This window comes from Gopherus evgoodei, chromosome 11 (genome assembly GCF_007399415.2).
Source record: "Gopherus evgoodei ecotype Sinaloan lineage chromosome 11, rGopEvg1_v1.p, whole genome shotgun sequence".
In the NCBI taxonomy this organism is placed as follows: Eukaryota; Metazoa; Chordata; order Testudines; family Testudinidae; genus Gopherus; species Gopherus evgoodei.
The window spans coordinates 8,760,158-8,776,237 of record NC_044332.1 but is presented as its reverse complement, the minus strand read 5'-3'; the positions used below and the strand labels follow the sequence as shown (position 1 = coordinate 8,776,237).

Below are 16,080 nucleotides of genomic sequence, written 5' to 3'. Positions count from 1 at the left end.
GGGAAAGGGCCTCTTCCAAGAGCCAGAGCACAGTTTTCAGTGAGATGCACATGGAAGGGTGACGGACCCAGCCAATATAGCCCGGATGACCCGAGTGCAGATATGTCTCACAGCCACATTGCCTTCACAGTCTGTATAAAGGTCATGCAATATGTCTGTTGCATCTCTGGATTTTCTGTTTTCAAACAGGTTCCATTACTGACATCCTTCTTGGTGGAGAATGTCTAGTCAGAACAGTATCTCCAAATAATGGTAAGTCAGACTTAAAAATGAGACCTTTATTTTCTTTCTTTCTTTTTTTTTTAAATTGTGCAATAAAAGATTTGGACTATATGTATGCAGAGCTTGACTTTGGTTGAAGATTGCTGCATATGAATGCAGTGATTCAAACCCCGCTAAGATGAATGTTAGTCCATGGTTCTAGCAGGGGAGAGTAGCTAGCTATAAGACAAGAGTTAGGGAAGATTGGTCTCCAGTATCCAGAGCACAGACTTCTGAATGATGCACTGAGAAGGATCACAGGGACATCACTTAAAAGGGCATTTCATTCAATACAGTCCTAATAGCCCAAGTGCTAATATTTGTTGTAGGCAGATCACCCTAAGCAGTTGGGTAGGACAGTCTGGACCTTGTTACTGTGCACTAAAATCTATTGCTTTATTCTAGGGAAAGTCTGGGCTCTCCGTTAGGACTTGTTATGCTGACAGTGATCCTGCAGAACTAGATCGAACTAGCTATGATCATCTTTGATGTGGTGTTCACAGCTTCTTTTCATATCAGTGATGTGTAATTTCTGAACACCGAGGTAATTTCCATCAACACATTTGTTTTCCACCTTGTAGAGGGGTTCGGCCGGGGCTCGTCCCGCTCCGGGGCGGCTGGGAACCAGGCCGCCTCGCTACTTAAGTCCGGTGAATTGGGGAATTAGCCTGGCAGGGCAGCAGTCAGGAGCTCAGGCCCTCAGGCAGGGGCTGAGCAAACAAATAAGTTCAGGAGGCCAGGCCCTGGCTCCGAAGGGCCTGGGAGAGGGGGAGGCTGCCACCCACATGTTGGGTGGCAGGGGGGACACAGGCCCACGCACTCCACTGCGTCCCAGCCCGGTAGCAGCGGTAGACGACCTGCTGCTGCGTCAGTGGGGATCCAGGCCGCAACACACTGACATGGGCTCTGGGTGTGCTGCTGCCAGACTGGGGTCGGCTGCCCCCGGGCTACTTCTGACCTCCCCCTTGTAGGGTACCTGTGTCTGGACGGTGTCCTCCACAGGGATCTAGCACCCTGGGCTCCTCAGGGTACCTGGTGAGCGGCAAGCTTGGCAGCTCCTCCGGGGGCTGGTCGGCATCCGGCATCGGCTGGTCTGGCCAGTCCTTGGGTCGATCGCAGGCTGCAGGAGTCTCCCCACCGGGAGCTAGGCCACAGGCATCTGGCTTCTCCAGTGGCCAGGGCTCTAGTGAGCTCTGGGGTTGGGCTTTTGTACTTCCTGTCCTGAACCTTGACCTCTGGGGGGTGGGCACAGGCTCCACTGGCTCCACCCACTTTGGCATCCAGAGGGGCTCATCCCCCTCCGAGGCGGCTGGGAACCAGGCCGCCTCACTACACACCTTCTTCTGTCAGCCATTAATAAGCATTGTGTCTATGTCACTAGTTATCTTTTGGAGAAAGTTCTGTAGACAGAAATGTTTTGAGAAACACAAATCTGGAGAGACTTGTCAATACACTGATAAAGTCATTGAGTTAATTAGTCCTGGGAAGCTTACCATGCTCTGTCACCATGTCAGTTATGGAGTCTAATTTGTGGAATATTTATTCTATTTGGTGAAATGAAGAAGACACTGTGGATGGCCATATAGGCCAAACATCCAAACATGCTGATTTGAGGCATTGTTTAAAACTATCAGTGATGTGTCTACATAAGAACATAAGAACAGCCGTACCGGGTCAGACCAAAGGTCCATCTAGCCCAGTATCTGTCTATCGACAGTGGCCAATGCCAGGTGCCCTAGAGGGAGTGAACCTAACAGGCAATGATCAAGTGATCTCTCTCCTGCCATCCATCTCCAGCCTCTGACAAACAGAGGCTAGGGACACCATTCCTTACCCATCCTGGCTAATAGCCATTTATGGACTTAACCACCATGAATTTATCCAGTTCTCTTTTAAACGCTGTTATAGTCCTAGCCTTCAGAACCTCCTCAGGTAAGGAGTTCCACAAGTTGACTGTGCGCTGTGTGAAGAAGAACTTCCTTTTATTTGTTTTAAACCTGCTATCTATTAATTTAATTTGGTGACTCCTAGTTCTTGTATTATGGGAATAAGTAAATAACTTTTCCTTATTCACTTTCTCCACATCACTCATGATTTTATATACCTCTATCATATCCCCCTTTAGTCTCCTCTTTTCCAAGTTGAAGTGTCCTAGCCTCTTTAATCTTTCCTCATATGGGACCCTCTCCAAATCCCTAATCATTTTAGTTGCCCTTTTCTGAACCTTTTCTAGTGCCAGTATATCTTGTTTGAGGTGAGGAGACCAGATCTGCACACAGTATTCGAGATGTGGACGTACCATGGATTTATATAAGGGCAATAATATATTCTCAGTCTTATTCTCTATCACCTTTTTAATGATTCCTAACATCCTGTTTGCTTTTTTGACCACCTCTGCACACTGCGTGGACATCTTCAGAGAACTGTCCACAATGATTCCAAGATCTTTTTCCTGACTTCTTGTAGCTAAATTAGCCCCCATCATATTGTATGTATAGTTGGGGTTATTTTTTCCAATGTGCATTACTTTACATTTATCAACATTATATTTCATTTGCCATTTTGTTGCCCAGTCACAGAAGAACTGGGATCCAGAAACTCACAATCAACATAGGTGGAAGATACAGTAAAAGTTTTAGCATGGTTGTGCATGTTTTGAATAATCTGGAAACCTGCTTTGATTCCCGCAGTAAACCTGTGGTTGGCCCTACTCTTTCTACCTCCTTCTATGTTAGCAGATAGACAGGAACAAAGTCAGTTCAGAATGCTTGTAGCATAAGTTAGAAATTATAGAGAAGTCAGTAAAAAGATGAGGGGTGGTAAAGATTACCCAAGCAATCTAAGTGGTGTTATATCCATTACTGAAAATCCCTTGGGTAGACGCCTCACAAATGAGGTGCCTCTATGGAGATACGATTATAGTACTGTTCATTTTTCATATGGAATTACGTTTTCAAAAATAGGTGCCAGAGTTTCACACAAGCAGGCAGTTTCGTACTTAAGTGACTCTTACTGCAGACCTAAAATGCATTGGAAAATATGGCCCTTCCTACTAATTATTTTTCTTCCCAAATGATATATGTCCTTTTAACTATGCCAAATTTAGCTTCCCAACTACTGAAGGCAGCAGGGCCATCCTTAGGATTTATGGTGCCCTAGGCGGGATTATTAAACTGGTGCCCCTCTTAGCTCTTAGCAACACAAACATAAGCTTACACTATTGGAAAACTTGCCACATGCATGTTATTAAAACCAGTTTAACGTAGTTAAGCACATTGTAATGCTGATGGACTAGCACTAAAGAAGTAGCACTATAGAAAAAATTCTGATTTGACAGAATGATGCAAGTAATATAATTTTTTTTAATTTGTCAACATTTTATTGGAAATTTATATGAAGAGATATTGAAACTTTTAATTAAAAGCAATCTTTCTGGCTTTTTTGGCTGCAAAATCAGTAATAATGTCATCGTATGACAAAGACAAAGTGGTGGCTTGTTCGATTGCAAGGATAGCAAGACCAGTCAAGTGTTCCTGACTCCTTGTAGAGCGGAGATAATTTTTAATGAGCTTTAGTTTTGAGAAACTCCATTCTCCTGATGCTACTGTTACAGAATTGTCAGTAGAATATGAGTGGCAATGTACACATTAGGATATATGTCAACAAATTTGCTGGTATGAGTAAACTGTACAATGTCCATCATCGATTTTGCATGTGGCAACACGGATGACAGTATATTCAATTCTTCAAACAGTTCAAGTCCATTTAAATCAAAACGATAGCTGTGCTTCAGGAGGTCCCCAACGCGGTGCCTGTGGGTGCCATAGCGCCCGCAGGGGCCTCTCAGTGCACCTGCGTACTGGCCAGCGGACAAGCATCTGCTGAAATGGCAGCAAAATTCGGCGGCATTTCGGTGGCGATGCCTTTGGATGATGCTGCTTGCTGCCGATAAGCAGCGTCATCCAGTGGTGTCGCCGCCTAAATGCCGTCGAATTTCGGTGGCATTTTGGTGGATGCTCGTCCACTGCCACAGTCCTTTGTCTGGCGGGCGCCAGACGAAAAATGTTGGGGACCACTGCTCTAGTTCTTGCACTTTGTCATTAGTTGCTCTTGTTTTCCTATTTCCTTGAATTTAGTCCTGTTCAGCCCACTACCAGCTGAGTGAATGGAACCCCAGGCTGACAGCGGGTTGAGTGGCTCAGCCGGGGTCTCAGCCGCCGGCCTTCTCAGCCCGCTGCCAGTCTGGGGTTCCTTGGAGGTCCCGAGGCCAGAAGTGGGTGCTGAGTGGGGCCAGCGGCCAGGACCATGGGTGGCAATGGGGCAGCCGCTGGAACCCCAGAGCAGTGGTGGGCTCAGCCGCTCAGCCTGCTGCTGCGTGCCATCAAAAATCAGCTCGCATGCCACCTTTAGCATGTGTGCTGTAGGTTGCCAACCCCTTCTCTATACATTAGTAAGGAGATGAGCATATTACAGTTGTTGGAGGGCTCTATTTAGCAGTAACAGGGCTATAGGAAAGTCAGTCAATATTTTTTGTTTGTCTGATGAAAACTGGCCCACTCCCTTCCCCATACCAAACTTGTCAGAAATAATTGTCAACTTAATTTTCTGTTTTTGGCTAAGATATTGATTTAAAAAAATATATTGAAATTGAATTCAGGATTGTTAGCAAGCATTTTTGGGGACCAAATTTGTTAAATGACAATCTAAATGGAAACAGAGTACTGCTTTTATGCTTGGCTCACCCCTAAGCCTGCTGGTCCAACAGCTGCAGTAGAGGAGGAAATAGGTGGAAAAGTGCAGGACCCCAAAATCCACCTCTTGGGGTGCAGAGTGGCAACAGCAGCAGCAAACCTTCAGGTCAGATCACATGCCAATGGGCACCACCACCAGCCCAACTGACCATGGTGAAGTTAGCTCAGCATCTAATCTCAGGGACGGGACACCCATGGAGCCACAGCAGCTCATCCTGCCCTATGCAGCTCCCCCTGGATGAGATGGATCACTTCCAGCCCAGGGGAGAGACGCGCTTCCCAGCTAGGGTGACCAGATCCAGATGTCCTGATTTTATAGGGCCAGTCCTGATATTTGGGGCTTTGTCTTATATAGGTACCAATTACCACCACCTAGGGTGACCAGACAGCAAGTGTGAAAAACAGGGGCGGGGGTGGGGGGGGGAATAGGAGCCTATATACGAAAAAGACCCAAGAATCAGGACTGTCCCTATAAAATCAGGACATCTGGTCACTCTACAGGTGAGTTCCTTCCCCTACTCCTTCCCAGAGACCCCAGCAGCCAATCTCCTCCCTCAGACTGTGCTGCATTCATCTCTCTCTAGGACCCAGCAGCCCTGCTCTTAACATGCTCCACTGCTTCCCCTCTGTCCAGGCTCCCAGCAGAGCGGTGCCCCCAAACCTAATTGTGCCCTAGGCGGCTGCCTGTTCTGCCTATGGCTAAGGACGGGTCTGGAAGGCAGTTCTGGGTAAGATGGACTGAACACTCCATTTGCAGGTTGGACCCCACTGTAGCTTCCCTCCTCTTTGTAACAGCTCTGGAAGGACTTGAATTTCACAGATTACCTTCCTGGAAGACTTTGTCATCTCACTCAGTCATAAATTGTAGACAATTGTCTCAGGGAAAAACCAGTTCTCCAGGTACCTTGCTGTGACGTTCCATTTTGATTTCATCATAACACTAGTAGAATGTGTCAAATCCAGTGTTGGAAAGCTGAATCAGTTAACCTCAGACCAGTCTCCTTCACAGGCATCAGATTGCTCCATCATAAAAACAGGACAAGACCATTTATTATCTACACTTCAGAAATGCCCACCCATATGGATACTCCTGGCCTAGGTGGAAGAAGCTCTCTGAAACCATCTTGGGCAAATTACAGAAAAACCAGAAGAAAAGGAACTGGAACACCTGCAGAAAAGTATGAAAAGCTACTTCCCATGGAAAAAATATTAGAAAATAAGGAGGAAAGTAAGGATAATAAATAAATAAAAGGAAGGATCCATCATTCTGCACTGGACACAAATCAGAGCACAGAAGACAATGAAGAGGAGATAACTCAATCAAAACCTCAAAGTGAGTCTCTTCAAATGTCTCTGAGAAGACAGTGGAAAGAGAGAGAGAGAGAGAGAGAGAGGATGGACTCAGAATTGCAGGTTGCCATATGAGAATTGATGAACAAGGACAAAATACAACTGAAGAATATGAAATTCCTGAAGGTTCCAGGAGAATCCTCTTGAACTCTCAGAAAAGAATTTACCAGAACTTGATCTTGACTGTATGGGTAAAAGTTTGTGGAATAATGAAACAAATGGGGGAAAATGCCTGCTCGACTTAAGCAACTTCCGTAATATTATCCAAGAAAAAACACTGGGTGACACCAGGTACAAGGAATCAATGCACATAGCCCTCCTGAGGAAGATTAGAGCTGCAAGGAAGTGACTTTGAGCAGGAGGCTGCAGCAAACCTGTCATTTAGAAGAGAAATGAAAGGATTTGAGACCTGTTGGTGGTCTGGTGGACACAGCTATGCTGAGGAAAAAGGGAATTCTGGAGGCCTGAAATAAGATGCATATTGCAATGCTAAGAAATGCCTGTTACTGAATGCTACACAGTTCTGTGCATTTATGTTAAAGAACAAGGTAAATACAGCTTCCTTTGTGACTCTCCTTCCCCCACCAGGCATGGCCACTGTCTGTATTCTAGTGTGAATCACCTGGGAAAGGAGGGGCTTGTTTATACAGACTTAGTACGTGGTAAGCTGGGGTGTAAATCTACCATGCACTGCTGTGCATTAACTGGTTGTCTGGACCTTGCGACTGTGCACTAAAAATTCCATATTGGACCTAAACCCTGTTGGTGGCCCAGACTCACCCTACACTTCAGGCCTATGGGATCGGGGGAGAAATTCCCTGTAACATGGGGGAAAGAAAGGGCTTTTTGTGAGCATTTGGTTTTGAACAGGTGTGGCCATGTTGCAGCTGGCTAGGGGGTTGGAATGACAGAGAGGACACAGGTTAAATGGATGAACTAGGGGACATGGTGAGGTGACCGAAGGTAAACGATACTGCTATGGGTTGGGTTCTACCTCACTGAAACTGGGGTGGGGTGTAGCCTTTGTCTTTCATTTAAGCTAGTCGTAAGAAGCAGGGCCGGCTCTGCTGTTTTTGCTGCCCCAAGTAGCGCACTGAATTGCTGCCGCAGACGGTGCGGGCAGTCCGTGTATCGTTAGGGTGGCACACGTGTTTCCGTGGCGGCAGCAATTCGGTGGCAGCTTCTGTCTTCAGCCGGAAGACAAAAGCTGCGCCTCTGTGGACAGCTGAACATAGAAGCTGCTGCTGAATTGCTGCCACTGCAGAAATGTGCGTGCTGCCCTAACGGCACATGGACTGCCCACGTCGTCTGGGGTGGCAATTCGGCACGCTGCTTGGGGGCAAAAACACACAGACTGCTGCCCCTTGCAGATTGCCACCCCAAGCACTTGCTTGGAATGCTGGTGCCTGGAGCCGCCCTGGTAAGAAGCCACTGAGCAACTCATGGAACCAGGGAGCTGGAACAATAGGGGTCTGCAGTCAGAACAGAGGCACATATGAGGCCACTCAGCAATTTGAAATAAGTGGGCAGAAGTGCTTTCCCTGGGTACTGTGCCGGTAGATCTGAGGGAGGGGCAGCAGACACAGAGAGAGACAGAGAAGGCAGCAAGGAAGCACCAGACACAGCCACCAAGGCACTGGTAACGACACCCTGAGGAAAAGCTAAGGGCGTGTCTACGTTGCAATTGGGAGTGTGATTGCAGCACACAAAGCCAGGGCTTGAGTAACAATAGCAGTGAAGCCATGGCAACTGGCCAGCCCATCCAGGACCCTGGGTGCACACCTGAGTGGCTGCCATCTCCTCTCTGCTGCAGCTTCATTGCTATTGTTATTCGTGCCAGCAACATCAAAACAAGTTTGGTTGTCTACACCTGCTGCAATCACAGCTCCTGACTGCCGTGTAGACAAGCCCTAAGAACTTTGGGGTCAAGTGCTAGCTCACAGAAGCTTGGAATTGTGAGCAAAGAAACTGTCTCCTGTTGTTTGCTTCCTCTTGTGTTCAAGGAAATAGGACTTTGTTTACATTCTTCCTAAATAACCAGGGTTGCATCAAAGAAATAGCTGACTATCATCAATTTCTCCTTCTAGTGGAAACAGCCTTAGGGCCCCAAAGTTTTGGCTAATTGCCTGATCCAGAAGAGGTAACAATATGGTTTTTTGCATTTCCAGTTTATTACACAGTTCTGCCACCCCTCTATTAGTTGTCAGCTCCACTAATGGCATGTGACTATTTATACAGCAGATTCCTGTCAGCCAGAATCTTTCAGGAACTCTCTAGAGAAAGTCGTCTCCAGTGATGCTATACGCCACGTGCATGGGTGACGCATACAGACCGTGTCCACTCACTAGCCACCTGCAACAGAAGGAAATGGCTGTCAGGTGTATGATGCTAGCCCATAGCATATGCTTGGTGTAACTGTAGAAGGATGGTGTCAAGTGCATAGGGGCACGGGACCCTTGGCTAGAGAGGAACTTTAGAGACAAAGGGGAAAATCCTTTTTAAATGGTGTGGCTCAGATCTCCCCAGGCTGGATGCACTGAGGAGGGGTGGAACACCAGCAACTCACATTGACTTCGGTGAGACGTACAGGTGCCCAGCACTGTGCGGTGTTTAGCTCTCAGAAATAGTTCTTCGAGCCTGCAGCACGCTGTCTATCAAGCAACAGGGTTAGGAGTGTTCAACATCCTATGATCTGTTTAGCTGACCTTCTCCTGGGCTGTGGCCCCGAGCTCAGATCCCACCATGAGCAGAGCGGAATGAATGCCAATGCAAACAGATCCCATCCATCCCTGCCCTCACTATGTTTCAGGGTGCAGCCTCTGCCTCTGGCACTTTGTTTACAAAGCATTTCCAGGCTGTAAGGTCAGAGAAACAAATGCGTGATTCAAATGAAAGCATGCAACAAACCCCTCAGCTACTGGGCCAAATTCCTTCCATGGAGTCGCCCATTGCCATGACATGTCTTTGTCTTCAGATCCCTCCTCAAGGCCTGCTCAGACTGTGACACTTCCAAGGAGCTGACTGGCTAACAATGGCCAGGTTAAGATGTCACTGGACAACTGTGCAAAAACTCAGTCTCCCCAGGGGAGATTTGGTCACAACCAAAAGCCAGCCCCAGCGGACTGCGCTGCAATTGGCAATATCCAGTCAGGAGAAGCTCTGGGACAGCAGGGACTGCACAGGGCAGAGGTGCACAGTGACAGAAGGAACTGAGCTGATTGGTTACCTTTGCTACAGGCTTGAGGAGTCTACAAACCCGGGGGCAGGCTGCGGAGGAGTCCATCGGTTACTACACTTAGAAAAAGAAAAACCAGTTAGAAACACGGGTGTATACCAGGGGTTCAGCTTTATTCCAGGAATAAATTCTTCTTCATGGTCAATAAATATTTGCCGTAGTGTTTAGTCTTGTTCATAAACCTTTCACTGTTTCTCTGGTGTTTTAGTGACGTCCCGCCTGAGGGCACCGTTAACCCGAGTTAGATTACAGTGGATGCTCTCATTCAGCTGGGCGTTCTCGGGTTTTAAAGGGCTCTGCTGAGTTCTCATGGAGGCCCAGAAGCCACAGAACAACATCCCTGCTACTCGTTCCACAAAGCCATTGCCAACTGGAGCAGTTGGGATCTTCCAACTGGTGTCCCCCAGGGATAGTATCCCAATCGCTGTTCCCACTGTCGTGTTTGTAGCTCTCGTGTGACACTCCCATTCGACCAGCAGTCAGTGAGGGTTAGTTACTCAGCAAGGTAGCTCCTATCGCAGAGTCTCTCCCATCACCACAGAACTCTTGCTGTCACTTAAACTCAGTTTACAAAGCAAAGGAAGCATATTAAAGAAAATAGGTGGGGCTGGCTCTGTGGTGAAGTCAGAAACCAATGGTAAGTTGGACCTCAGGGCGTCTGCTGCTCTGGCCTCCTGTGAGGCCGCTTAGCCACCCCAAGGCTGCAGAAGGAAAGGGACTAGACCAGCTCCTGGCATGGCAGCTTATTGACTTACGTGTGCATTGCAGGGAAGGTGCTAGCTGGGCCAGTCATGTGATGCACAGTGGCTGGGAATCCTCCAGTCTGTCCCATGAGGCTGGATGGCATCACAGGGGGCCACATGGAGTAGCCAGCTGGGGGCAGCTGAGAAAGAATGGCCTGCACTCCTGGGGAAGGGTAATGGTGGTGATGATGCACCGTGGATGGCCTTGGTTTTTCTGCTTTCACAACAACCGGAGCAGCAAACTGGGGATCCTCAGTATAAGAGAAAAAGGGAAAATTGTTAAATTTGTACCCATATGGCAGGTGAGCACAATGGTCTGTTACTCACCAATGGAGGGCCAGCTTGGAGCACTTTCATAAAGAGCATTCCCTTTCCTGGGCCCATGGCCCAGCTACACTCACTAGTGTGATAACAACTGCAGCATGGCATGGGTGACTGGGTCCCACCCAGACAGCCAGGGTCTGTCTACTTGGCAATTAGACACCGGCGGCCGGCCCATGCCAGCTGACCTGGGTTACGGGACTTGGGCTACAGGGCTGTTTAACTGCACTGTAAACGTTCAGGTTCAGGCTGGAGTGTGGGTCTGGGACCTACCCCCTTGAGCTTGAATATCTAAACCCAATTAAACAGCCCCATGAGCTGAGCCAGCTGCCATGGGCCAGCCGCGGGTGTCTAACTGCAGTGCAGACATACTGCACGCTCCAGCTCCACTCCCTTCCCCACCTCGGGCAATGCAACTGGCCTTGCCATGGGATGTAAAGAACAAGAGGGCGGCTCTGCTTGTCCCTTGGCTCTTAGGTGCAGGCTCCTGACCTTTTACTCTTCTCATTTCCTTTAGCCTGCGATCAGGCTGTTTGCTCTCCCCTCCTGCACCCCCTCCCCCTCGGGCTAGAGACAAGCGGAGTCAGGCACTGCATTAAACAAGGCTCTGCTTTTCCATTCAAGGCAGACGAGAATATTCACCCGGGATGTTAAAGCCACCAATATTGGAGTGAGGAGAGTACAAAGCAGGGCAGACAGAATGTGTGCGGGGCAGGTTGGGGGGCAGCCGGATGGGATCTCTCTGGCAGTGCTGGGACACTCGTAGTGCACTACTCCCCCTTTAAGACTGTGCTGCAGTGTCCTGTGAGCACCCTGATTTTCTTCATGTGTCCCCCTATGAGCACAGGTGTACCTGCCCTCCCCAGCCCCGGTCGCACTGCGCTCTGCTCTGGGGTGTGGTGCAAATGCCACTCCATAACAAACCTGGCTGAGAGCAGGCACAGCAGGGAAGATTCATGCTTCCCCTAGTGCGATACTCTGCCACCTGGCAGTGGCTGCTGCAGAGCTTGCCCTGAAACAGGAGAGCCGACAGCTGCTCTTAAACACTGGAGTACGTCTAATGTGGAGAAGGGGGCTGAACAGGTGCAGGAAATGCCAGCTCCGCCCCCCACCCACCACAGCCGAAGCTGATCAGCTACAGAAGGGAGCTGTGTTTCCTACCAGAGCCCTGTGAAGGCTAGTGGGTTGGGCTGTGTAAGCCATCCGTTAGAGCTGGAAATAGCACCCAGCGAAGGTGTTACCAGCCGGGCGAGTGTTACAAGCTGAGATGTGTGGTGGCAGTCGTCTTAACACAAGGGGGCCATAGAGCATCATGCCCACGTGATGCCAGGAGCCAGTGCACTTTCTGCTCTGTGCGCAGAGAGAAAAGACAAGACCCTGGCACCATGCAGGTCTGAAATGGGGAGGGAAGCCCAGAGCATCTCTCAGCACAGCGTGAGGCAGCCAGTGGAACTCCCAAATTAACTGTCCTTCCTGCTTCGATTGGAAACCCCTCCAAGCAGGGGCTGGGGTAACATTTTCAAACACACCTCAGTGACAGGTTCCTGTGTCCCGTTTCAGGTGCATCTCACCTAAAGGAATTAGGTACCTAACTCCACCATTGAGTTCAGTGGGAGTTAAGTGTCTTGATACGTTTAATAATCTGGGCCTTAGGCACTTAGAGCCAGATTTGTAAAGGGATTTAGGTGCGTAAAGATGCAGAGAGGCCCCTAGGGGGATACTAAGATGAGCCGAGGAGCCTAACTCCCATTGACTTTCAATGAGACTGAGGCTCCTAAGTCATTTAGGGACAGAGTTTAAAGGTATGAAGGCGCCTGACTCCTGTGTATTTCAGTGGGAGTTAGACAAATCTTTATCTATCTGGCCCTTAGGTGCTTTTGGAAAATCTTCTCTGTCTCTACACATGTGGGTGTGCCCAGCCCCGAGCACACAGGGCCCTGATCCTGACTGCGGTCTCTAGGCACCACCACCACATCAGTGCTTCTGTTCCAGCCCATCACAAAGCGCCACGCCAGACTTTCCAATTACAGGTTCCAGCAAAATAAGCTTTCAGGAAATGGAAGGCCCATAGAAATAGTCCCATGAATTTAAATGCAAGTGTCTGCCCCAGCCTGCAACAGAATCCCAGGTTCCCAGCCACCAGGCAGCATGTGGGCATCTGGGAAGTGGGCTCTTCCCTGGATGACTGAATGTTTTCTTATATGCAATTCAGCTACGCGCTTAGGGCTGGAGTGTGCCCAGCCTGCAGGAATGCAGAAGGAACCTGCACATTGCCAAACACAGTCTGGCCCCAGGCCTCTACGAGGCCAGCGCTGGGCAGAGAGGAGGGGAGGTCGTGGCAGAGCAGAGCTGGCCTGCTGTGGAGGGGAGAGCATACCCTGTCCGCCCTATCGAGGGGTGGTGCAGCAGCTGAACTCCTCCGTCACCCCAGGCAGAGCCAGGAGACATGCACGGGGGGCAGATTCAGCTCCAGAAGATGCCATCCAGCCTGAGCTCATCCCATAGATCAGCCAGTGTGTGCAGTGCCCTATAACGCGCTTGCATGGGCAATAGGTTCTGAAGCCACATTCAGGCCCAAATATTCAAAACATGCTCCCCACCCCCCAGGCCCTGCACCAGCATGTAGAGATCAGCTCCCCCTCTCGTGCCCCAGCATCTGCTTGCTTGGGGAGCTCTTTGAAGGGTGAATGTCATTACCTGCTGTGTGTGCTGCAGCAAGGGTGACCCGGTCCCACTGGGCTGTGAGAACGCCATCGGTGGCAGAGCTTTCAGCATCATGTTCTGCATAATGATCTGGTGCATCTGAGCGTTCTGCATCAACATCATCTCTACCATGTCTGAAAACGGACAAATCCCAAAGGGAAAGGAAGAGCATTGGCAGTGAGAGCCAGAGGGCAAAGGGCGTCTCAGTGGGTCAGATCCTTAGCACAGCGCCCAGGCAGCTCTGACTTAGGGAAGGCAGCTGAAAGGGGATCTTGAAAGGGCCTTTCACGTTTGGAGGAGGAGAATGTGAATAGACACCACTGTCTCCTTGGCCCGTGACTGCCCTTTATGGCAGATACCTAGGGCTGGATTAGAGTGTTCAGGCTCTCAGCCCAGCTTAGTTTTTCCCTGTCTCTGCGAAGAAGCCCTCGCTGCATGTTTGTGAGCCAAACTAAGACAAGCCTCACTGGTTGAGTTTGTTCAGACTCTCAGATGGAGGCGGATTCAGAAGGGGCAGACCCTAGCTGATCAAAGCCCTGCACATGCAGGTCCAAAGAGGCTCATCACAAGGGTTTGCATAGGAACCAGTTCCTACAGCTTTACAGGTCAGAAAGTCCCACAAGGGTCCCATTCAAACACCTGGTTTGCCTGTGGCTGAAACACGTCACCGATGCACATTCACAATTCAGCGTCACTGGATTCCTGCCTGTTTGGACCATGAGCACATTCCCAACCGCAGGGTAACTGCAGGAGTGTAGCCGGGTAAGCACCCGCTCTAGCCCGGAAGAGGCTAGAAAAACCCTGTAGAGGGCTGGGGCTAAGCAAGGGAGTAAAACCCCAACTGATGGGGGAAGTGGCTGCAGCTGGGGCCATGCCCCAAACTGAGCAACTGGGCCTTATAAGAAGGCCAGGGCAGCCAGAAGGAGGAGTCTCTTTCTGACTTGAGAGGGAGACAGGTCTGGCTGCTGGGGAACTCACCCAGGGGACCTAGTGGGAGGCAGGGCTAGGGAAAGGCCTTAGGAGCTGGGAAGCCCTAGGCCAGCAAGTCCCCACGCTGCAGGCCTGGTCCTAGGCCCACATAGGTATTGGGCTTGCAGGGGGGCAGCTGGAGAGTGGGTAAAGGCAGCCAGTCCAGACCCCTTGTTTCCTGTGAAGATTGGCTGATACACTGCAGTCTGCCCCAGGGCGTGGGGGCTAGACAGTGCCTCAGTCGTGGCTACTGCCAGTCAATGTGGGGATAGGAGGTGGGGTTCCCTGGGGGTGGGGAAACCCAGAGACTGGGGTACTGCAGGAGGGAGAACCCTGAGATAAGGGCACTGGGGTCCTAGGAGGGACATGGGGGCCAATGGCAAGCGGATCACTGGCCTGCAGAGGGTGCTCCTGGGTCAAAGAGCTAACTCCCAAGGATGACCAGCAGGAGGTGCTGCAGGGGTGAGTCTGCATTGTGCTACAGGGAGGTACAAGACTGATGCAGCCATGGAGTCTGGGACAGTGTGCTCTGTTCTTTGTTTTCCCAGATGAATCAGAGAGGTCAGCCTGAGAAATCCCTTGACAACAGCTTGGGCTGGGCTAGCCCTGCTGGCCACAGAGCACAACCACAGCCAACCAGGGCACAGGAGGATACTGCATGCTTTCCATTGAATGACCTATCCCAAGAAACCAGCCTTGTGCCGCCAGCTGCAGCCTGTCCAATTCTGTGGGAAGCCAGGTAGAGAAAATGTTTCACAAAAAGCTCCTTGTGGGCAGTTTGCAGGAACAAGCGAGAACCCAGCCAGCATGGCTGGGTCCCAGATGTTGTGCAAACATGAGCTGAGACGGTGGGGAATTTTGCAGGTTAAGTCAAACAGTTCCCGGCGCTCTCATGAGAACCCACACAAACTGAAAGTGAAAGATGGTCTGCATCTACTCCCTGGAGCCCAAACCACTGTGCGACACGCAGCTGCAGTACAGGTCTGTGTCTCAGATCTTCATTTGCTGCCATGAAAATGATTGGGAGACCTCAAATGAGCATCATCCCTTCACTGCAAGATCACACAGGGAGAGCTGCTGAGGGACAAACTGTTAATCACCCAGGGCATCTATAATCAGAAAACATGACTGGAAATTTTAGGGAAAAAACAAGGGAAAAGAAAAGAAATCTTTTAAATGTTTGTTTGTTTAAACATCTTCTCCAGCTTTGAGACACTAAACTGTCACCCTGACATTTTTTTCCATGTGGATTTAAAAATGCATCTAGAGTATATATCCACCTTGAACCAAGCACCCTGGTATCTTGGCCCCAGAATCAATTCAACCACAACACAAAAACAATTAAAGTAACCAGGTTTTTCATTTAACTGGACATATTGAACCAAATTCATCCATGGGGTAAATGCATCACCTTCGGGGAATTAGAGAGACCAGATGGGTGAGGTAATAGCTTTTACTGGACCAACAGAGCTCTGTGTGGCTCAAAAGCGTGTCTCTCTCACCAGCAGAAGTTGGTCCTATAAAAGCTATAACCTCACCCAGCTCATCTCTCTAATATCCTGGGACCGAAACGGTTACAAGCACACGGCATCAAATTTCAAGGTACTCGGACATAAAAGTGGTTCATTTTGTTTTAGAAAGTAAATTGATTCAAATAAACCAGAGACTTTATTAAATCCCCAAGCAACAGCCTGTGGAGGTGCCTTCTGATTTTTTCATTTCCCTGCAGTACTAGGAAAGCCCATGC

At 49.4% G+C, this 16,080-nt stretch overlaps 1 protein-coding gene across 4 annotated transcripts in view; it reads right to left on the bottom strand.

Annotated features, from left to right (window-relative positions):
* Positions 1-7,729: 7,729 nt before the first annotated feature.
* C11H21orf58 (chromosome 11 C21orf58 homolog) overlaps positions 7,730-16,080 on the bottom strand; it is a 41,561-nt gene continuing 33,210 nt past the window's right edge. For 3 of the 4 annotated variants that reach the window (XM_030580986.1, XM_030580987.1, XM_030580984.1), the window contains 4 exons: positions 13,359-13,498; positions 10,353-10,591; positions 9,589-9,651; positions 7,730-8,714 (listed from right to left, as the gene is read on the bottom strand). In XM_030580986.1, coding sequence (XP_030436846.1) covers positions 9,594-9,651; positions 10,353-10,591; positions 13,359-13,498 — 437 coding nt within the window. In that variant the 3' untranslated portion in view covers positions 7,730-8,714; positions 9,589-9,593. Of the gene's footprint in view, positions 8,715-9,588; positions 9,657-10,352; positions 10,592-13,358; positions 13,499-16,080 lie in introns of all 4 variants that reach the window. The other variant, XM_030580985.1, reaches the window with a different exon arrangement.